The sequence below is a fragment of the Cucumis sativus genome, chromosome 6 (assembly GCF_000004075.3).
Source record: "Cucumis sativus cultivar 9930 chromosome 6, Cucumber_9930_V3, whole genome shotgun sequence".
NCBI classification, from domain to species: Eukaryota; Viridiplantae; Streptophyta; class Magnoliopsida; order Cucurbitales; family Cucurbitaceae; genus Cucumis; species Cucumis sativus.
Window position 1 is genome coordinate 6171652 of NC_026660.2, and position 22108 is coordinate 6193759.

General features: G+C 32.9%; 6 protein-coding genes and 1 long non-coding RNA gene across 7 annotated transcripts; 2 read left to right on the plus strand and 5 right to left on the minus strand.

Moving 5' to 3' along the window:
* Positions 1–436: 436 nt before the first annotated feature.
* Positions 437–2512, minus strand: LOC116404449 (UPF0481 protein At3g47200-like). Its single transcript, XM_031886834.1, has 2 exons — positions 1682–2512; positions 437–1313 (listed from the first exon to the last, which is right to left on the minus strand). The coding sequence occupies exons 1-2, from the start codon at positions 2309–2311 to the stop codon at positions 567–569; spliced, it is 1377 nt and encodes a 458-aa protein (XP_031742694.1). The 5' UTR covers positions 2312–2512; the 3' UTR covers positions 437–566.
* A 6733-nt stretch (positions 2513–9245) lies between these two features.
* LOC101206610 (UPF0481 protein At3g47200) lies at positions 9246–11040 on the minus strand. Its single transcript, XM_004140609.3, has 2 exons — positions 10358–11040; positions 9246–10116 (listed from the first exon to the last, which is right to left on the minus strand). The coding sequence occupies exons 1-2, from the start codon at positions 10928–10930 to the stop codon at positions 9349–9351; spliced, it is 1341 nt and encodes a 446-aa protein (XP_004140657.1). The 5' UTR covers positions 10931–11040; the 3' UTR covers positions 9246–9348.
* An 816-nt stretch (positions 11041–11856) lies between these two features.
* LOC101206372 lies at positions 11857–13750 on the minus strand. The gene is made up of 4 exons (XM_004140608.3): positions 12984–13750; positions 12757–12881; positions 12373–12672; positions 11857–12198 (listed from the first exon to the last, which is right to left on the minus strand). Exons 1-4 carry the CDS (start codon positions 13008–13010, stop codon positions 12144–12146), a joined length of 507 nt encoding a protein of 168 aa, XP_004140656.2. The 5' UTR covers positions 13011–13750; the 3' UTR covers positions 11857–12143.
* Positions 13751–15118: 1368 nt separating this feature from the next.
* On the minus strand, positions 15119–16087 carry LOC101206136 (40S ribosomal protein S27-2). Its single transcript, XM_011658482.2, has 4 exons — positions 15928–16087; positions 15755–15856; positions 15632–15660; positions 15119–15523 (listed from the first exon to the last, which is right to left on the minus strand). Exons 1-4 carry the CDS (start codon positions 15928–15930, stop codon positions 15397–15399), a joined length of 261 nt encoding a protein of 86 aa, XP_011656784.1. The 5' UTR covers positions 15931–16087; the 3' UTR covers positions 15119–15396.
* Positions 16088–16717: 630 nt separating this feature from the next.
* On the plus strand, positions 16718–18180 carry LOC101203072 (uncharacterized protein At4g14100). The gene is made up of 2 exons (XM_004140513.3): positions 16718–17330; positions 17777–18180. Exons 1-2 carry the CDS (start codon positions 16874–16876, stop codon positions 17959–17961), a joined length of 642 nt encoding a protein of 213 aa, XP_004140561.1. The 5' UTR covers positions 16718–16873; the 3' UTR covers positions 17962–18180.
* A 1351-nt stretch (positions 18181–19531) lies between these two features.
* LOC101203310 (uncharacterized protein At4g14100) lies at positions 19532–20758 on the plus strand. Its single transcript, XM_004140514.3, has 2 exons — positions 19532–20045; positions 20441–20758. The coding sequence occupies exons 1-2, from the start codon at positions 19550–19552 to the stop codon at positions 20623–20625; spliced, it is 681 nt and encodes a 226-aa protein (XP_004140562.3). The 5' UTR covers positions 19532–19549; the 3' UTR covers positions 20626–20758.
* On the minus strand, positions 20203–21003 carry LOC116404626. The gene is made up of 2 exons (XR_004217591.1): positions 20861–21003; positions 20203–20649 (listed from the first exon to the last, which is right to left on the minus strand). It is a non-coding gene; the product is annotated as an uncharacterized LOC116404626 (long non-coding RNA).
* Positions 21004–22108: the final 1105 nt, after the last annotated feature.

Here is a 22108-nt window from a genome sequence, read left to right on the forward strand (position 1 = left end):
ATGGACCGATCATATAATAAAGAAGCTTTCAACACTAATGTCCTCTCCTTAGTTTTAAACTTTTAATACTTTTTAGTCAGTTTTTGAAAAATTAATACTTACATGTATCTTGAACATTAACTATCTCTACCCTATTCTTCAAAAAGAAGAAATTAATTTAACACATGAAACTTGAGATCGGACATTTTATTAAAATGCATAAAATTAATAGAGATGATGTTCGAAAATGTGCCTAAGTATTTTCATTTTTTCATTTGGTGATTTTTCTTATGGTGATTAACTTTTGAAGATCTCAAATAATCCATGAAGTTTAGATTAAATCGATAATTAAACTATATATATCATTTCAAATTCTCGATATATACATATATACGTGTGTGTATATACATAAACAAGGACAATCCATACAAACGAAAAAAAAAAACCCAAAACAAATTTATTATAGAGTAGTACACTCATATCATTGTTTAAAAAGAAAATAATAACAATAATTAAGAATAATAATAAAAGCGTTTTTCACGTGACAATTTGTAATTCAAAGACGATAATATTTTTTTGATCCCTTTTTACTTCTTTGTGTGGAAGTCAACAATTTGGTAGACAGCTTGAACAATAAGGATAGCGAAACCAAAAACACCGGCATGAAACAATGAGAGAATAGACCATGGGTTTTGAAAGTAACTCTGTTTAAGATCAGCACACCATTTATTCCATGATTTATCACAGTATTGATTCACCGAAATATATATTTTTGTTAAATTATTGGTCTCCATATACACTCCTTTCCCAAGTGCACTAAACAAATTCACCGCGTCTCGATCGTTCATAAAAGCATTGGCTATTATATTAATATTACCATTTGACAATAGCTGGACATCTTTATCTATGCGGATCAAATTATGCATCAACACTACAAAAGATGTCACTTGACTTCCAACTTCGTCATGGAGTTTCTCAAATGCCATCACATTTAGTAAATTTGTTTTGGTATTATCATCTACAATTAGACTTGGTAGTGTCAACACGCCTTTTTCAAAACTCACGTTTTCAAGGCTTTTGTTTTTGCTTTTTTGAAATCTTATTCCGACTTCGCGAAGCAGTGTTGCCTGTGGAATGATTTGACACTTTAGCCCGAATTCGTCGTCCTTGTTATTTTCCTTTATTTCATCCCTAATGGGATAGTTTAGAGTAGGTGGATACAATAATGACGCTCTATACATATGTAAAATGTGCTTCTTTTCCACTATCGCTAGCTCATCTTTCTCGACAAACAATAAGTTGCTTATAAGTGAAGTCAAAGTTGTATTTTGATCCTGTTAGAACCCAAAATCATGCAAATTGTAAGTATTAGATCGAGGATAGAAGTTCTTCCACTGTAGAATATTAATTTTGATGAAAAACCGATGTGAGGATCCTACATTTGAAAAACCTCTCGTATTTATAATTAAGACAAATGAATTAATAACTTCTTGTTGTTAATTGATTATGACGATGCTTATTTAATATGGTATTTTTTTTTTTTTTTGTGCAATAAAACTACAAAAGTTTTAATCTTGTTTCTAGTAAGATCATAAATTTAGAATTTTTCATATAACAAAATTGAGATGTTTTTGGTATTGCAACTTTACTATAAAATACGTGTAGGATAATATATTAAAGATCGTAGATTAAGAATACGTACCTTTCTAATTGGTAATATTTCATACAACAGCTTAAGAAGCTGGAAAGGCAGCTGATTCTCAAGCAGTAAAATGTCTCGCTTTATATCTGATTTCAAAGTAATTAGCGACCTGCAACCTTCATCGTTCGATAAGAAAACCAGCATGAAACACCCATCTATAATCATCATCTTCATGAACTTAGCACTGCCAGCATTATCCTTCCACCAATCCTCATCAAGGTCATCATATGCTCCATACAGATCTTCCAAAATGTTCGACACATCACTCACAATCGACTCGTAATCGACTCCTTTGACGTCTACGAGATGCCGAAACACTTTCAGTTTTTCCTGTTCCATTGGAGCCAAATTTTTTTCCCCATGATGGTACGGCCCAAACGAAACCATGTGTGGCATGTACGCTTCCTTATGGACATCTTTAATGAAGTTTGGTATTTTGTAAATCGAAGGTTTGATGGTTTTTCCTGATGATCCCAACTTCTCCACAGCTACTGATTTCATCAGCAGTTTCTTCAGATTGTCTTTGACTTCAACTACCACGGCATTGTCCATTATTGGTAATTGATCTTTATGATCAGTTGATCTGCAATAGATGGGCAGCAGCATCTGATTCTCTTCCGCCTCCGCCATATTTTATTTCTCCTAAACTTTGCTCACCCAAACTTTAATTTGCACATTCATTCTGCAAAGCCTCATGTGGTTATATACACACACAGTTATACTATACTTGTTTGGGGTTTGAATGACAGCTCAACTCAAAAGTGCTTATACCCCAAGTTTACTTCCATTTTGTATAAAGTGAAATTGAAAATATTATTTTTATTTAAGGGGTATTGTTTTCCTAGATAATATAAAAAATTATGTTAATATAACAAAATATTTTCGTCTATCATCTTTTTTTGTATGAAAATCGATCTATAGATAGAATTAAAACGATAGAATTAAAACAAAAGTATTAAGATCACAACTAAATTCTTTAGAAAGTTAAAAGAAGTTTGTTTAATAGACAATAATATTTGAAAAAAGATATTCAAATTCTTTTCTTACACGTGTATTTGATTGTAGATTGGAAAGTTAGGTCTTAATTTAAAAAATGATTTGAAATGTTTTGCTTTTTATAAAACATAATTAAAAACTATAAAAATTAGTTAGAGTTACTTACTAAATATTATTATATTAACTATTAATTTTCATAATTAATAATGTATGAATAAGTTTATGGTAAAATAATTAATTTTTTACAATATCATATAAATTTATAATAAATAATAATATGTTATTTCTAAATATAACAAAATGAAAAAAATATATGAATGGTGATAGAACAAACTATCATATCTATCATATAATAAAGAAGTTTTCAACACTAATGTCCTCAGATGTTTCATCATTACTTTGGAGAGTGGTAACTTTGTGGTGTTGATGGAGCACTGGAGGGAGGTGTTGAGGTATGTGTTTCCATTGAGGATTCAACACAGTTTGACGTTCTCCCCCATTTGTCAATTCATTATTTTGCCAATCCCAACTAGCATTCTCATCAAACACTACAATTTTATATGTCTAAAATAAGTCTATATGCTTTGGATTGAGTACAATAACCAACAAAAATGCATTTTTCACATTTTTTATCAAGTTTTTGACCAACTTCAGAGGGTACCAAACCATAAGAAATACAACCAAAAACTCTTAAATAACTTACATTCGGTTTATCAATGTCACTCATAGAAGCATTTCAGTGTCTATCAATATTTATTATTAGTAGAATTTAAAATTTTTGTTATAGGTTATAAATATCTAGTCAATTTTTTTTTATTTTTTTGATAATTTTCATATATTATATTTTATTACTTAAGTTATTTTTATATATAGCAAAATGTTAAAATATTTATAAAATATAACAAAATATAGTTTATCTTGATTTATATTTTGCTATACTTGCTAAATATTTTACAAAAAGAAATACATTATATTTTGTTTAACAAAATTGAGATAGAAAATATTAATATTTATTAAAAGATTTTGTCATTTTCAGAAGTGATAAGTTAGATGGAAGAAATATATAAAAAGGAATAAAAGGATAGATTGTGTAAACTACTAAAGTGAATTGGATTAATGACAGGGGTATCATTCTAATCTTAGGATGAATAATATATATATATATATATATATATATATATATATATATATCTAATTATTTTAAACAGTTTTCTTATTTACGATCATTATAACTTTTAAAGAAAATTAAAACCAAATTTTAGTATGGATTATTTTTTTTAAAATGACTAAGTAAGAACAAAATGTTGGTCATTACTTAGGACTCAAAGTTATTATCTAAAAAAATCGAGTTATCTTTTCTGAGTTAAAAGTGATTGTATTATTCACTTAATTTATTGTAACGAAGTACATTCGAATAATTGAAATAAAAACAACTGTTCAATAGTTATAATATAATCTTAAATTGTTGATTGATCCATGAAAGTAAATTTAATTAAATTCTCATTTCTAGGTTTTGATATTTTTCATTTTCATTCCGCACTCAATTCTCCATTTCATTTTCGAATGCTTCTCAAATTCCTAGCCAGTAATTCTATTTCATCCCACATAGCCAAAAATTGTAGTGGGTCACTTAATTTTAAGATTAGTATAAGATCAAAACCACATTCAATACCCACAATAAATGGTCTCACTCATTAAAACATTTGTGTGTTTCAGAACATAAATATGTATTTCTATACATTACAGTTAATTCTCAAAAGATGATCATAATAATTTGAAAAAGAAAAAAAAAACAGAATAAATTGAAGCCAAAGTGAAGGTTTTTCTTTTTCTTTTTGGTTGGTGTATATATATGGTTGATCTTTTTTTATGAGCTTTATCCTATCTTTATCTTAATAATATTATTATTTACAGTTTTATGTGAGATTCTTTGATATATAATTTGAATAGGAAGATTGTTGAAAAGCTCTTCACTCATGTTTTTCTCTGTCTTCCTTCACATTTTGGCAATCAAACTTTACGTACAATTTAAAGCATATGTTTATTACTTTTTCATGATTTTTTATAAATTTATATAATTCAAGAAGATAAGTTTAGATACATCACATTTTAATCTCTGGTTAAGTTTTTTTGTTTTTAATTTAATTACGAAGAAGAATGGTAATTTTTTCTAATTGAGATGAGAAAAGAATTAAAGCATATTAATTAATAGACATATACCGATCATATAATAAAGAAGTTTTCAACACTAAATGTCCTCTCCTTAGTTTTAAACTTTTAATATTGGAGTTTTTCAAAATATATATTTAGGGACTTTAATTTGTTATATCCGTCCGAGATTGGAGTTGTTATACTCACATCAACTCTCTTTATTTATTTATTTATTTATATATATATATATATTTTCTCGGTTAAAAAATATCATCACGAAAAGAACATACTCAATTAAATTCCTAACCACTCATTGTTGTACTAAAAAAAATTATTCTTGTGCACTCGCAAATTCACATAATTTGAGATTCAAATCAATAAACTTCATGATACACAAATTAAACGGAGAAGGAATATATTATGTTATACAAAAAAAAAAAAATATGCCCTGAATGAACATTAGGAATTAAATAGAAGAATTTGATGATGGATCTGGAGGGTGTGGTAATGTCCAAATACTCCATTGATAGTCTGAACATAATATAACTTAAATACAATAGAATACATCACATCTTGCTTGAACAAATATAAAGGGTTAAATAATATACATCTAATATAAGGAAATTAAAATTAAAACACACACATACATATATGAGATGATAGAAGTGACGGATGACGAAGAATTACTGCTTTCTACGATATAACGTCTATCACAGCTGAAATCTGTGGAATGAAATTTCTAATGAGAGCACCCTCTTTCTTCCCTTTTCTCCATTGTGTGGTTGAAGAGGGTAAGGATACATATTTTTTCGAAGACCTGTTGGTGGGGGAATAGTCCTCTTGGTTCCCTTGTTCCCCCACCTGTTACGTTTATACTCCAAAAATCCCTCTTGTTTCTAATCTCTTGATTTGGTTAGGAAGCTTGTTTCCCTTTTCCTTTGGGTTTAGTCGCCATCTAGCAGAGAAAGGCCATACAATTGGCCGGCACCAAAGATATGATCAGGGAGTTTCTTCTTCATCAACCCCACCGTGACAAGGATTGTTGCTCGTGGTTGACATGGGAGCGGGCTATGATCATATTATTTTTCTCGATTGACACGCTAGTAATGTTTTTATCTCTTTGGGTTTTCTGCATGCCTTTCTATTCTTTCATGTATTTTTTCTCAATAAAAATAGTTAATTTAATTTAAATAATCAAACTACACAGATGGATAGCTGCAAAAAAATTTCACCAACTTCTTCCTGGGAACAGTTGCTAAGTTAGACTCATAGGTTACAACTCAATTCCCCCAACCCTACCCTCATCTTCTATATTCACTGTAAGAACTCTTCACTCTATAACTTATGCCACATTATAATATGAAAAAAAGAATCTCTTTAGAGTCTAGAAGCATAAATTAGGTTAAGTTTGAAGTATTCCTATGCAGTACAATGTTGCAAAGACATCTCAAATAATTCCTCCAGTGTCTTACACAAGGCTCAGTGGCATGAATTCCAGTCATCCTAGTGATTGCTAATACTACCATTTAAAGGCATGACCTTATATCGGAGCATGAAATACAATAATGAATAAAATAGTACGTATAGCCCACTGTAACATGCTATCGAGGGAAGAAATTAAAGCTGCCATCAAAGTCATCGGCATCGTGAACGACAGGTGCAGCAGCAGCGGCGGAATCTTCCTGGGGCCTATATATGGTTGATAAGGAGAGATCGCCCTCTTTTGTTTTGCAGAAGACCAGATTAAACCTTCCAAAGAAGAGTCATTTTTGCATCTGCAATCACCAATGTCAGAGAGAACAATAAACAGAGCCCAACAACTAGCGAACGCCTCATGGTGTGTTTTCTCTACCGGAGTTGGTAGGATTATACTTCCAATCCTTATCAAGATTATCATATGCTTCATATAGATCTTCCAAAATGTTCGACACTTTACTCAAAATCTGACTCGTAAGTGGCAGCATCACCTTTTACCAGATGCCGAAACACTTTCAGTTTTTCCTGTTCCATTGTAACCAAATCTTTGTCCCCATGATGGTATGGCCCAAACAACACCAACTGTGGCTTGTACGCATTCGGTTGGATATCTTTCATGAACTTTGGAATTTTGTAAATGGAAGGTTTGATGGTTTTTCCTGATGATCCGAACTCGTCCACCAGTACTAATTCCGTCAACTGTTTCTCCAGATTGTTCTTGACTTGAATTACCACATCTTTCTTGTTCATTGGTAATTGATCTTTATGTTCATTTCTGCGATACATGGGCAGCAGCGTCTGCTCCTCTTCCACCTCCACCATGTTTAATTTCTTCTAAACTTTGCTCACCCAAATTTTGCACATTCACTTTGCAAAGCCTCGTGTGGTTATATATACACACATACACATTTATACTATACTACTTGTTTGGGGTTTGAATGACATAGCTCAACTCAAAAGTGCTTACATCCTTTAATTTATTCCCACTTTGTATAAAGTGAAATTAAAAATTTTATTTTTATTTAAGGGGTATATATTGTTTCTAAATGTAGAAAATTATGTTAACTCATTAAAAAATATAACAAAATATTTTCGTCTATCATTTGATGGACATGGAGACATAATTATTTCCTCTAATCTTAGTATTAACATCACAACTAAATTCTTTGAAACTTAAGAATTATTTAGTTTAAAAAGTTAAAAATTTTGTTTGGTAGACAACAATATTTGAATTTTTTTTTTTCAGATGTGTATTTAATAGTAGCTTCAAAATTTAGATCTTAATTTAAATAGTGGTTCAACACGTTTTTTTATTTATTTATTATAAAACATCATTAAAAGTCATAAAACTTAGTTGGAGTTACTAAATATTATTATATTAACTATAAACTTGTATGAATTAATAATGTATATGAATAAGTTTTATGGTAAAAAACTTATGTATAATTATTATGTCACAATATCATATAAGTTTATATTTTATATTGTATTAATACCTATATTATTTTACGATCGATTTCTTTGTTATATACTCAGTAAATATTTTCTTAACAAAATTGAATTGATCAGATAATAATATTTAGTAAAGGCTTCTGTCCTTTTACAAAAGTCAGAAAATTCAAGAAATATATAAAAGAGAATAAAATCATATACATTTTGTAAACTTTTACCAATGTTTGGATGAATAAAACTTGCCTTGATTGCCAAGAATTCTCACTTTAATCTCTTTTGCTTTTTCATTTGCTCTCTCTCTCCTTGTCAAACACATGGTTTCAAATGCTATCTTTTATTAAATTAAATTAATGGCACATCTTTTAATATAAATCAAAATATTTATAAAAATATACCAAAATTTCATATAATTATTTCGAACAGTTTTATCATTTTTATTTATTTTTAAAAAATTCAAGTTTTAATATAGATTATTTTTCTAAAAGGACTAAAACTTCACTCTTGAGAACAAAAATGGTGCTTGCTTTGGACTCAGGTTCTCAAAAGAAGTCTGGTTGTCTTTTTCAAGTTAAAAGGTGATCATATTCACTTAATATATTATAACCAACTTAAGATTCGATAATTGAAATAAAAATAACAATTCAAGAGTATAATATATTTCTAAGTTGTTGATTGACCTAATAGTTTAAACTAAAAAATAATGAAGATAAATTTAAATTTAATATTATATTACTTAACACAATTTCTCAACTCGATATCAGAGGAAAACACCACAGGTGAAAATAAATTTTTGTTAGGTGGAAACATTCTTTTATGATATTGAGAACCGAAAGTGAAGGATTTTTTCTTTTATCATATACGGGTTGATCTTTTTGAGCTTTATCCTATCTTTATCTTAATAATATTATTATTTACAGTTTTATGAGATTAGTTGATATATAATTTGAATAGGAAGATTGTTGAAAAGCTCTTCACTCATGTTTTTTTCTGTCTTTTCCTTCACATTTTGGCAATCAAACTTTACGTACAATTTAAAGCATATGTTTATCATTTTTTCATGACTTTTTCTAAATTGATATAATTCAAGAAGAGAACTAAGGTAAATTAATGATTTTTCAAGTTTAGATAGCATTTTAATCTCTGATTAAGTTTCTTGTTTTTAATTTAATTACGAAGAAGAATGATATTTTTTTTCTAATTGAGATGAGAAAAGAATTAAAGCATATTAATTAATAGACATGGACGGATCATATAATAAAGAAGCTTTCAACACTAATGTCCTCTCCTTTAGTTTTGTTTTAATATTGGAGTTTCTCAAAATATTTAGGGACTTTAATTTTTTAAACCTGTTAGAGATTGGAGTTTTTATAGTACTCACTAACTCTCTAAATATATATTCTTGGTTAGAAAAGAAATATCATCACAAAAACAAACTGTTAATTAATAACAAATTCTATTTACAAAGATCACAATATAATATATATCTAATAGAAGGAAATTAAAGTTTAAAAAAAACACACACACACAAATACATACATATATATATATATATATATATATATATGAGATGATAAACGTGTTAGGATGATGAACTACTGCTTTCTACGATGACGTTTATCAGTGATAGCCTGGACAAATGGGTACGTAAAGCCAAAGGTGAAGAGAGCAATAGAGATGATTTGCCAGGAATTCTTAGTTTGGGGAACTTTGAGTTTGAGATTTTCCAACCAAATACTCCATCGATTGTCATGATAACAATTCAACATCCTGAATAGTTCATACATGTGGCTCTCCAAATATTTTGTCTGTCCTTTGGCCAATACATTGAACAATTGTACTACACCATTACCGTCATGAATTACATTAGAAGATAATATTCCTTTAGATGCCAACAATGACACATCTTTCTCCATTCCTATTAGATTTTTCATCAACACTACGAAAGAAGTGACTTGCCTTTCAACCCCAACATGGAGCTTCTCAAATGCCATGATGTTTATTAAAGTCGGTTCAGTGAGGATGTCGTCTATTGCTAGAGATGGCAGCCTCAGGACGCGTTGTTTGAAGTCAAACGACACGTCCATTAGGTTGTTTGTACTGCTTTTCTCGAATTTTATCCCTGCTTTACGAAGTTGTGTTGCCGATCGAATATTGCTTTGACAGTACTCTACGTTCTCCTCATTGGTTAGTGTCCATTCCAATATTGTGATCGTATTCTCATGAGTCTCATCCTGTTTGCATCTTGTAGGAGACAATAACGAAGATCTATATATATCCAAAATGTGCAAAGGACTTCTCATTGATAATATTTCCCCTGAAAGCCCCATCCAGGACCAAATCATTGCTTCTAAATCCAAATTCTGTGTGTAATATTACCGTCACAGTTGAGAGATCGGCAATAAAGAAAATAAACAGAGTTTATATATATATATAAATAAAACATCTCTCTAAATTTGGGTTAATGGTATTTGGCTAGATCTCCATCTCTTGAGGTCGTTAGAGGTTCAATCCTTCATATTATGAACTCCATGCACCAAAAAAAAGAATAGAGAAGAAAAAAAAAAGAGAAATTAAAACAAGTTGGGAGTGTACGTAGAATACCTCTTTTTCATTTTCATTGGTTGTTGTTAAGGCATGCAGTTGTTTAAGAAGTTGCAAAGGTAACTGATTTTCAAGCAACACCATGTCCCTCTTTATATCCCAAATCATACAACGACCAAGCGATTTTGAACTTAATTCACTGATTAAATCAAGCACAAAACAGCCATCAACAATCATGAGCTTCAAGAACATTGCAACATCTTCCTTCCATCTATCATCAAGATTATCGTCGTACGACCCCAACAAATCTTCCAAAATGCTGCAAACGCTATCAACAATGGATTCTAAATACAGATTGTTTCTAGCTTTAAAATGGAGAAAAGCTTTGTGTTTCTCCCTTTCCATTGGAAGCAAATGGGGTTTCCCATAATGGTATGGCCCCAAAGACACCAACTTCGGCTCATAAGCTTTGGGATTAACTTCTCTAATGAATTGTGGTATTTTGTAGATTGAAGGTTTGATGTGTTGTGTTGATAAGAACTCTTCCATTCCAATACTTTCCTCTAGTTTACTCAAAAGTGCATTCACCTCATTTACAACCCCACCCATTTCTTCTTGCTTCATGATCTCCATAATAATTGCTTACCCAAAACCCTCAACACCATACATATATACACACACATTCCTTACCTTATTTATTTAATTTGTTCATTTATATTATATTCTTAAACTTCCATGGCTGTGTTGTCTTAATAGATTAAAAATAAATAAATTATTAATATACCTCGAAACCACATGGAATACAATTATAATTGTTTGTTATATATAGGTATAAAAAGAAAAATCTTTAGTAAAGAATTTGTTTATTATCTTCTTGTATTTAGCTTTTATATACACGTGTGTACTTCAAATTCTTATTCAAATTTGATATTTGTTTTCCGATCATCTTGCTTCTTGGTATATTTAAATACTAGTTGAGCTAAATTATTGTTGACTAATTTTTAAATATATCAAATTTAATTAAATATCTTCTATTTTAATTAAAGATTTAAAAAATTTAGAAAACTATATCATAATTATATGATGGGATAATCCATCCATATTGAAGGTTTTTGGGACACATTAAATCAACTTTTGGATTTGGGTTTCATGAATAGCAAGTTGCCTTGGCTTCTAAGATTATATTTAGTTTCATATTCCTATTTTAGCGATCTCTCTTTTGCATATGCTTTGCTTTTGTTTATTATTATTCTAATTTCACTATACTGACATTATAATCAACCTACTTCTTTTGAATTTTAAGGCATGAAAAACGAGTTTGCAAAAATTTCCTCTCAATATTTCGTTCATTAAAGACGTACTCTACATTCGCACACCAAAATATGGACGGGGTGTTTATGTCCCAAATTTTAGGATTTGGTCTAAAAATACTTATCAGCTAGATGTATCTACAACATATACCTTTACTGCACCCAATAGATTTAAGGGCTTCAATAAAAATGAGACACAAGGTAGTACATAAAGTTGAGTTGAGGAGGAAGGAAGAGAAAAAGAGGTGATGATAAGAATAATCCCAAAACCAAGATTTAGGGTATTCCAATTAAATTGGCTTTATTGTCCGGAAAAGAAAACTAACAGAACAAATTATATAACAGCCACATTCCCCTAGCAGTAGCTTAGTACTTCTACTTTTGAAGAAACTTGACAGTCAATACAAAAAAAAGTGAAGAGAAAAGCAGAATGAAGTAGAGAAGAGCTTTAAATAAATATACACACACAACAATACACATATCACTAACATAATTAAGAACAATGATAGTGCATTGTAAGTATTTTTCATAGTTGTTCAACGGCGGGTAGGGTCAATTCCAGCAGTTTTCAGAGTTTCAGCATTACGTGGCCTGTAATACACAAGTGCACCCATGCAGTACATTAGTATTCTTAATTTCCATTCAACCATTTTAATTTGTTGAAATATAAACTTGATCTTGAATAGTAATACGTTAATAATGTAAGTTTAATATTACATCAACACACTGTAAAAATAAGTAAACTAGGATCAAAGAGACGTTCACCGGGTAAATGGGTCGGGATGAACTGGATCGGATAGCGTCTTCGTGTCACTCTGAATGTGAGCAACCTTCCTAAGAAAGGATTTGTTAATAAATTTGTCAGCTGAAGTGATGACGGTGTCGGGGTCCTCCACCTCCGGAATGCTCTCCCTCTTCTTCTTGCTACAGTTAACCATCGGCGAATGCAGCAGTTGTTGCTTCGCCGTGTGGGTTGCGATAGACACGACCACTGCCACCATCCCCATCACAATGTAGATTGGGGCGTACTCGCCTTTCATGTACTCACTCCCACCGGAACCGCCACTGTACACACATTAATCATATTATCTCATAAAAAATTAATCAATTAATTACATATACAACGAAATGGGTTTTTTGTTTATTAACTTGGAAGAAGAAGAAGGAGAAGAAGCATTCTGAATATTATTGGCAGATGGGGTTGTAGTGGATGAAGAAAAACGACGGTTCCCTTGGATCCTAGTTTCGACAAGCATTGATTTCCACATCTTATTCTGTAACATGTATTAATTAAAGAATTAATAAATATCGAGAAAAGAAAATGGAACTATAATCACACATTATTGAAGTGAAAAACAAGAGATTGAGGAGCTCACTGCGAGAGAGGTTCTGAATAAACCCATTTTCTTTTGTGGGATTTCAGAAGTTCAATTACGAAATGGGGAGGTTTGAATGATTGAGATATTGAGATCGACAATATATAAAAGGTTTGTTACTGAATTTTTGGAAGGCCACGTTAGAGTAAGAATAGGGAAATTTAAACTAACAATCCCACGTTTGGGCTGACACGTCGTCTTTCGTATCCACATATTTTTAGGAGTTTAACAAGTCCAACCAACCTCTCCTCACGTTGTGCCATTTTCATTCTAAATTTCAAGTTATATCCAACATTTTCGTCGTAAAATAACAACTGCTTTATATGATCTGTTCTCAACTTTCTACTTTTACATTGCCTAATCAAGAAATTTATATGATGTTTGACTACCGTCGCCAAAGCCTTGTGAGGGAAAAAGGCTATGCCGCGCGCTAAAATGGATTGGTATTTGTGGGTCACTCTCCTGACGCCAAGTCCTTGACATCAGGATATGTTGTGTAGCAATTTAAGTTTTTCCAGAGAAAAAGAAAAACCCATGTTGACATACTTTATTTGGTTCTTAATCGACTATCATTCTTCAGGGTTAAAAACAAAATTCATAAGATTTAAATGTTTACAAAGCTTTGAGACTAAATCTTAACATATACGAAAAAGTTTGGAGACTAAGTTCTTAGAAGATATAAAATACAAACTGAATCAACACATACACTACCATTCAAAAACTGTAATAGGTATATATGCACACACCGAGACACACATACAGTATCTGTGTTATGCAAAGGGAATATTGAACCCTAAACCCCATGGATGAAAGAGGAGCCTGCGCCTACTAGTAGTTGCTTTTAAATGGGTTAGAGAAATTTTGGGTTATGTGGTCAAAAGTAATGTTTATTATGATTAATCCTTCAAAACGAAAACAAAATAAATTATCGTTTTCAGATGCAAAACAGATATTTGATACGACTTAAATTGTGTAATCAATCGAATCTGCGTGTTTGAATTATTTCTTTTTATTGTTTACAACCATTAGGCATTTTGTTGCACACTTTTAACTATTAAATTGTCCTAATTACTAAAGTTTCAATTTACAATCAAATATACAATTTGCATGCCTATGTTATTTGAACGCCCTTAATTTAATTAAAAATGCACAAATTCAGCAATAAAATTCTATCATATCGCTATATGACTAAAATGTTATCTTTGAGTAATGAAAATAGAAAATAATAACGTTCAACTACATTACATTTTCGGTCCAACAAAGAACCCCTAAGTAAACTAAATAACTCGGTCTAGTTAAATTTTAGTGTACATTATTTAATAAAACTTTTTAATAATCCATATAGTTCACAAAATTCTCATAAGAGTCATATTATAGCTTTTTTGCAAACCAAAGCTATCATTATGTATGATCATTGATTGGCCGTAATCAGTTTAAGTCAATTTTTTAAAAAAAATTTCTCAACTTCAATCCATGAATGCTCACACACCATATATTATCATACTAAATTATAAAAAAAATTAAAACCATGAGCAATCACGTTGGGTCAAACTAAACAATGCAGCAGCTTTCGTGCAAAAAAGTGGTTCTGTCTTACAGTAGTTCACGGATTCAATCTTTACACTCCAAATCAACTCATCACAAGAACCAAAATGTAGCAAAACTCGTTACTTCAAGACATTCTAGTATGACATCACAAATAATTTCTTGGCTTCATCAATAACATCAAGAATAAAACGATTTGCAAGCCCCATATCAAGTATCAACCACAAAACAAATGGACCAATTTTTCTACAATCATTCGCCATATCCAAAGAGAACCTCACATTAAGGAAAACAAGCGCCTAAGAAACAGAAGGATAAGACCACACAGCCAAAATAAATTGTGTGGAAAAATGCAAATCTCAAATCAAATAGACAACTACTACACTACATCATGATGAGAAGGATCAAGAGGACCAATTAAAAAATCACTACACTGCATCATATGACATTGAGGCAGAAACAGGAAAGTCTAATGTAGTATAAAGAGCAGATAATTCAATCAACAAACATATTTAATCGTAAAGAGATAACATTGCTTGAGCTATCGCACACCAAGAACAATTCAATATTTCATTTCAAACACTAAAAGAAGCAGAAAATGCGATTTAATTTTACAACTATTGCAAATAATGGCAAGCAAATCAAAATAGTTCGATGTAAATTACTTCAAACAAAACTTAACTTAGTTGCATTGTACTGGAACAGGGGTGCCAAAATGCTCTTTCTTTCTCAAGCAAAATTGAATAATCAACATCCAAAATGTAGATAAAGAAAACCCGAGGACAAAGACAAAATATGCTCAATTGCAATATCAAAATTCAAACCCACCCATCCTTATCCTACTACAAACCAATTCTGAGGCAAAGAATTAATCGCCCTTTCTTCTAAAGGAGCACCCTTCTGTTAGCTTAGCTCGCCCCCCAGTTGGCTGGCACAAGACCGTCTGGCAATTCCCACATACCACAACTGTTTGTGAATGACTGAATACAGTGGTTCTGTTCATCATTCAAATAATCTTATATCATCATTCATTTTATGAAAAAAAAAACATATATTCACACTGAAGTAGACATAATTGATGGGAAAAAAAAACGAAATCTTACATGTTAAAGCAACCCTGGCATTTCACGTCCTGCATTTGGAATTCACATAACAGTTCAATCACCATCATGGAAGAAAATATTAGATTAAACAAAAGGTAAAAGGGTTCACACTAATTGACATACCATGAAGAATGAGTTGGGCGATTGTACGAGACGCTTGAGCTTGTGCTTTCTCTTCTCAAGCTCGGCGGGGGGGTTGAGCAAATCGATGTCGTTTTGAAGAACCTGATTGAAAGAAGAAACTGAAATTAGTTGGATCCAAATACGAAACGAAAAAAGGGAAATCTGGAGTTTACCATGATGATCAAAGGAAGGGGAGCTGTGTGGATCGCAAACCCTAAAACTCCAACGACAGTTCGCGAGAGAACGAAGGCGGAGCGGTGCGATGAAGGTGAAGAAAGAGGAGAAGAGCGCCGTCTAGGATGAATATAAAGGAGCGGCTGTGAATTGTGGACCGTTTGATCTCTTTATAAATAAATCTCAGCCTTTGGTTTTTGAAGCGCCTAGGGCTACGTACACACCCTTCCATCAGGCAGAGGGTATAACCGTCCATTCAGTTATTAGTTAAAATGTTCTCTTCTAAAAACGATTTCAAGAAAATAAGATTTAAAGGTATTTTTTCTTCTTTTTGAAAAATACTCGAACAATCCTAATTAACATTGTCTTCGTCCATTTCATTTGTTCATAGTTAAAATTTGTAGAGTTTGAATCACACTGATCTTCATGCCTTTCTTCTAATTATGAAGAAATCTTTTTTAAAGAAAAAATAGTAATGTATCAATTTGTAGATTGATGCTTAGATAGATTGTACAAAGATCTAATCACTTCATCATTCTTGAAATAGGCTTAAGTTGGTTTTTCAATCCAATAGGTGAAATACGTAAATGCCTAAAATTATATATATACAAGGATGATTGAAAACAATGTTATCTAGAAGGGTGTCCAAATCATAGAGTTTAAACAAAATCGTTCATGAAGAAAAGTCTGTTAAAATGATTTAGAGGTCTATCAATAATATAATAGACTATCAAAATGGGCTCATAGATGATTATTACTATAACACATTTGCAAATACGATAGCCAATTTGGTTGCCATTTACAATTATTTGATTGAAAAAGATGTCTTCTCCGATTGTTTCTTCCATCTCATCTGTGATGTGGTGGGGGAGTAGTTGACTTTTTTGAATCGAGGAGAAGGGAATAAATTAGAGAAATGGGGAGAGGGGGGAGATCCAAAAAGCCATGGCTTCCAAAGCGAAAATTTTCCTCATCCTTTTATTGCTGAGTGCGAGTGTAAGCTATTCTATTTCAGAGGATCCAGTTCCAACCCCATGGCCTCTTCAATTTCATTCCATTCTCCTCATGAACTACTCCGGGATTCCTCAGATAATCAACCTCTGGTACGACTGGCCTAATGGTCGGAACTTCAACATCATCCAACACCAGCTCGGCCACGTTCTCTACGACCTCGAATGGAACAATGGTACTTCCTTCTTCTACACCTTAGATTCCTCCAAGACTTGCTCTTCCGCTCAGCTTGAGGTTGGTATTCTCCGACCCAACTGGCTCGATGGAGCCAAATATCTGGGTCAACGCCATGTCGATGGCTTCCTTTGCAATGTGTGGGAGAAAGTTGATTTCATTTGGTATTATGAAGATGTTGAAACCAAGAGGCCTGTTCATTGGCTCTTCTACACTGGTAACATCTTTTCTTCTGTCTCTCTAGCTTTCTCATATGAAAATTCTAAAGAATTTTAATTAGAAACTCTTTCTTCCTAGTTCTCAATCACTAATACCCCAAATCAATTTGATTCCAATCCTAATGTTTGGGTTAGACACGGATTGCCATTATGGTCAATCACACTCGAATGTCGTTGACTTACAAAATTGCAAAATTAGAGCTTGATTGACTAATCTTGAAATAAGCACAAATGCCACAACTTTCATTGTTAAACTATCTAACAAGACTTTAAATATCCTTCCAAAGAAAATGGTAATGCCACATTATAGTCAATAAAAAGAGAAAAAATACCTGTACCAATTACCGCCATGCTATTCAATTGGCAACAATCATATTGACACTTTCATTCTTAACTTCCTGATATTCACTATTCAATGGTGTTTTTCCTTTCCACAACTGTGCAGGAAGACAGGCTCATGTGATGACATTTGAAGTGGGTGCTGTGCTAGACGATGAGAACTGGCAAGCCCCTGTTTACTGCTTTGATAGCACGGGAACTGCTGTCAATGATGTGGCTCTCCACCAGAATTTGCCTCTAATGGCTGATGTTAACAATAGGCTTCTCCACCAGAATTTCCCTGCCATTTGACACCTTTTTTGTAGTCCCATCCCATTGCGCTGAACTTGTTCAATTTGAATAAATTAGACACTGAAGCTTGTATATCTATCTTCATGTTTGTTCTTGTTCAAGTGAATATGGAATTGCCAAGTATCTTTCTAATAATGTATATATTCCACTGCAAAAAATAACATGAACGGCGCTACTAGTAAACTACTTAACTATAATACAAGATGCAGTAAGGAAGTATGACTTATCGTCTACTCAGACTCCTGGATTGAAATGCTTCTTTCTGCATAGCGTTCTTCTAATGTTCTCAGCATTTTGACTGACCTCTCGCTGCTCAAGCTTTGCATTAAGGCTTTCTTTTCCTACTCTCCAAGTGCATTAAATATGAAAACAGATTTGTCGCCAACATCATCGTGGAAATGAATATGAAACCAGTCGGACAAAGCAGCAATAAAATCCAACTACATATTCGTGGCGTTTGTTTCTTTGCATATGACAGCTTGTCTTCTTCAAAGATTCTGAAACCGACTTTCGCACAATGAAGATTCTTAAAGACTATGAAGAAGCATCTGGTCAGGCCATTAATTAAGGTAAATCAATGTTTATCAATAATAAAGGTGTTTCTCTGCGAAGAGAAAAGCTATCGAAGCTTAGCTTGGTTTACACGTAGTGAGATCCTTTGACCTTTTATCTCAGGTTGTCTTCCTTCAATGGTCGTGACAAAGGTCATATTTCAGAGAGGTCAAGCAAAAGGTAGGTTCTGGAGGGCGTGCAAAATTGGAAGAGAAGAATTCCTTCTCTGCTAGGGGAAGGAGGTTTTGTTGAAAGTGGTTGTTCAAGCTATTCCTTACTATACAACGAGTTACTTCAAGCTCCAGAGGACCTTTGTAAAGATCTTGAGAGGATGTGTGTCCACTTTTCCACTTAAAATTCACTGGAAAAGTTGGAGAATATACATAGAAGGATAATTGAGAACCATGTTTACTTTTTAGAAAAATTTTTAGGAATGTGCACAATATTTAGATTGAAAAATTTAGAAGGGTGTCCAAATCATAAGTTATGACCATGAAGAACAGTTTATTAAAATGTTTTAGAGGTTTATCAAGAATAAACTATTAGAATGGATTAATCGATGATTATCACTAATTGGTCATAGGTTATTGCAGTTTAAACTTCTTTTGACGGTTTTTTTTATCGAAAAGATGTCTTTCTCAATAGTTTCTTCCCTCTCATTATTGACAAGACGAATTATTGACGAGGAGAAATAGTTGACTTGGTTACTTTCTTTCTATTTTACAAAGCTTTGATGAAAATTGAACTATAAATAATATAACTAAATTTTAGAAATGGTTGCAAATATAACCATTAGATTTAAAATAATTAAATATATAACAACCTTAAAAAAAATGATATGTATAATAAAATCTATCGAGAACACGACATTGTAATATTTACATTTTTTTTTTGAAGATGTAATTATAATTATACCAAAAATGACTGCACACTTTACCCTAAATTCTAATTATTAAAATCACTAAATCATAAAAATTATAATTTTTATAGTTATAAAAAAAAAAAAAAAAGAAATTGAATCATGGAGAAGAAATAAATGAGAAAAAGTGCGAGAGAGAAGAGAGAGATAGAAGCCATGGCTTCCAAGGCGAAATTCTTCCTTATCCTTTCATTGTTGAGTGTGAGTGTAAGGCATTCCATTTCAGAGGATCCAGTTCCAACCCCATGGCCTCTTCAATTTCATTCCGTTCTCCTCATGAACTACTCTGGGATTCCTCAGATAATCAACCTCTGGTACGACTGGCCTAATGGTCGGAACTTCAACATCATCCAACACCAGCTCGGCAACGTTCTCTACGACCTCGAATGGAACAACGGTACTTCCTTCTTCTACACTTTAGATTCCACCAAGACTTGCTCTCCCGCTCAGCTTGAGGTCGGTATTCTCCGACCCAATTGGCTCGATGGAGCCAAATATCTGGGTCAACGACATGTCGATGGCTTCCTTTGCAATGTCTGGGAGAAAGTTGATTTCATTTGGTATTATGAAGATGTTGAAACCAAGAGACCTGTTCATTGGCTCTTCTACACTGGTAACCCTCTTTTCCCCTATCTCTCTAGCTTTCTCATATGAAAATACTAAAGAACTGTAATTAGAAACTCTTTTGGGAAAACCCACCTAGTTCTCAAGTCGATTTATACCCGGAGATTGTTCTTGTCATCCAAAATTGTCAAATTAAAGAAGCTGTCTTGGGTAATCTTGAAAGAAGCCCACAACTTAACTCATAGTAAAACTATCAAACAAGACTTTAAATAGCCTTCAAACAAAACGTTGATGCCACGTTATAGTTCATAATAAAAACAGAAATAATACAAACACTGCTAAGCTATGTTTGCTTTGACAACAATCACATCGTCACTTTCATTCTTAAGTTCTTGCCATTCACTATTCACTGGTGTTTTTCCTTTCCCTTCCCCAATTTTGCAGGAAGACAGGCTCATGTGATGACATTTGAAGTGGGTGCCGTGCTAGAGGATGAGAAATGGCAAGCCCCTGTTTACTGCTTTGATGGCACGGGATCTACTGTCAATGATGTGGCTCTCCACCAGAATTTGCCTCTAATGACTGGTGTTAATAATAGGCTTCTCCACCAGAATTACCCTGCTATTTGACATCCTTTTTGTAGCCCCATTGCGCTGAACTTGTTGGATAATTTGAATAAATTAGACACGGAAGTTTGTATTTATATCTCCATGTTTGTTCTTGTTCAAGTGAATATAAAATTGCCAAGTATCTTTCTAATAATGTATATATCACTGCAAAAAATAAATAGACAGCTACTACTAGTAGTGTAGTGTATAAACTATCTGACCATATTACAAGATGCGGTAAGAACCATGAACTTACCATCTGCTAAATCTCCTGGATTGAAATGCTTCTTCCTGCCGAGTGTTCTTCTAGCGTTCTAATCAGCATTTTGACTGACCTCTTGCTGCCCAAGCTTTGCAATCAAGGATTTCAACAAGTCAGACACTGCAACTACATATTCATGGTGCTAGTTTCTTTGCCGATGACAGCTTCTTCTTGAAGATTACGAGGAAGTGCCTGCTAAATAAATGTTTATTAATAATAAAAACGTTTCTATGGGGAAGAGAAGCTATCGAAGCCTGGCTAGGTGTTCAAGCAATGAGATCCTTCAGCCTTTATCTAAGGTTGCGTTTCTATAATGGTTGACAAATGTCACATTTCAGATAGGTCAAGGAAAGGGTAGGGTCTGGAGGGCGTGCAAAATTGGAAGAGGAATTTCTTCTCAGATGGGGGAGGTTCTGTTGAAAGCGGTTGGTCAAGCTATTCCTAGCTATACAATGAGTTGCTTTAAGCTCCAGGAGGACCTTTTGTAAGGATCCTGAGAACATTGGTACCTGCTTTTGGTGTGGATCTTTGGAGAAGAAGAGGAAAACTTTCATAGAAAATGTATGTGTTAGGAAAGAGTTGGGTGGCTTTGGCTTCATGGATTTCGGAATTTTTAGGTCATACTTGTTAAACACAGCTAAATGATTCTTAAATCCTCTGACAGTTTGTTAGTCAATGTGTAAGGAATGAGATGATCGCATCTAAATTTGGATTGCGGGATGATTTCCATTTGAAGTTTTTGGACTGTAAGGAACAAGCTTCATTTCAAGAAGGCATCCCCCGATTTAGCATTTCTCCGAGTAACAATTGATTCTCTAGTTTCGGAGTCTTGTGAGGCGAGTGACGGCCCATTGGCGGGTGTTTTGACTGTTTTCCCGAGAGCCCTTCCCATTGGTTATTGCCGCCTGTTGGGTGTTGGAAGTTGAATGTGGAGACTGCTTGGTCTGATAAGGGAGGGGTAGGCATGGGTGGATTGTCCGGAATCAATTTAGTGGTGCATTTTTGGGAGGCAGTAAATTCATTTATAAACGGGGTTATGTGAGCTTGCTAGAAGCTGAAGCTTTACTTGAGGGGTTCAAAGTTATTGTTTGGTTAGTGGTCGAGTCCTAGTCCCCGCTGGTGATAGAGTCAGACACACTGGAGGTCATCAGGCTTCTCTGCTGTCCTTGTTGAAGATATTTTTTAACTTTGTTAAAAAGAATATACAATTTAACCAAAAATAAAAAGAGAAGGATATTTGAC

What these genes read in the sequence shown, in the direction of transcription:
- LOC116404449 (XM_031886834.1), bottom strand. Translation starts at nt 2,311, where the DNA reads ATGGCGGAGGCGGAAGAGAATCAGATGCTGCTGCCCATCTATTGCAGA. An exon ending in AAATATTACCAATTAGAAAG is followed by an intron (nt 1,314 to 1,681) that starts GTACGTATTCTT and finishes GGGTTCTAACAG; the next exon opens with GATCAAAATACAACTTTGAC.
- LOC101206610 (XM_004140609.3), bottom strand. Translation starts at nt 10,930, where the DNA reads ATGGAGATCATGAAGCAAGAAGAAATGGGTGGGGTTGTAAATGAGGTG. An exon ending in CCAATGAAAATGAAAAAGAG is followed by an intron (nt 10,117 to 10,357) that starts GTATTCTACGTA and finishes TATTACACACAG; the next exon opens with AATTTGGATTTAGAAGCAAT.
- LOC101206372 (XM_004140608.3), bottom strand. Translation starts at nt 13,010, where the DNA reads ATGGGTTTATTCAGAACCTCTCTCGCA. An exon ending in TATTCAGAACCTCTCTCGCA is followed by an intron (nt 12,882 to 12,983) that starts GTGAGCTCCTCA and finishes TACATGTTACAG; the next exon opens with AATAAGATGTGGAAATCAAT. An exon ending in TCTCCTTCTTCTTCTTCCAA is followed by an intron (nt 12,673 to 12,756) that starts GTTAATAAACAA and finishes ATGTGTGTACAG; the next exon opens with TGGCGGTTCCGGTGGGAGTG.
- LOC101206136 (XM_011658482.2), bottom strand. An exon ending in CGCCCAACTCATTCTTCATG is followed by an intron (nt 15,661 to 15,754) that starts GTATGTCAATTA and finishes TTCCAAATGCAG; the next exon opens with GACGTGAAATGCCAGGGTTG. An exon ending in TGCCAGGGTTGCTTTAACAT is followed by an intron (nt 15,524 to 15,631) that starts GTAAGATTTCGT and finishes AATGATGAACAG; the next exon opens with AACCACTGTATTCAGTCATT.
- LOC101203072 (XM_004140513.3), top strand. Translation starts at nt 16,874, where the DNA reads ATGGCTTCCAAAGCGAAAATTTTCCTCATCCTTTTATTGCTGAGTGCG. An exon ending in TCATTGGCTCTTCTACACTG is followed by an intron (nt 17,331 to 17,776) that starts GTAACATCTTTT and finishes ACAACTGTGCAG; the next exon opens with GAAGACAGGCTCATGTGATG.
- LOC101203310 (XM_004140514.3), top strand. Translation starts at nt 19,550, where the DNA reads ATGAGAAAAAGTGCGAGAGAGAAGAGAGAGATAGAAGCCATGGCTTCC. An exon ending in TCATTGGCTCTTCTACACTG is followed by an intron (nt 20,046 to 20,440) that starts GTAACCCTCTTT and finishes CCAATTTTGCAG; the next exon opens with GAAGACAGGCTCATGTGATG.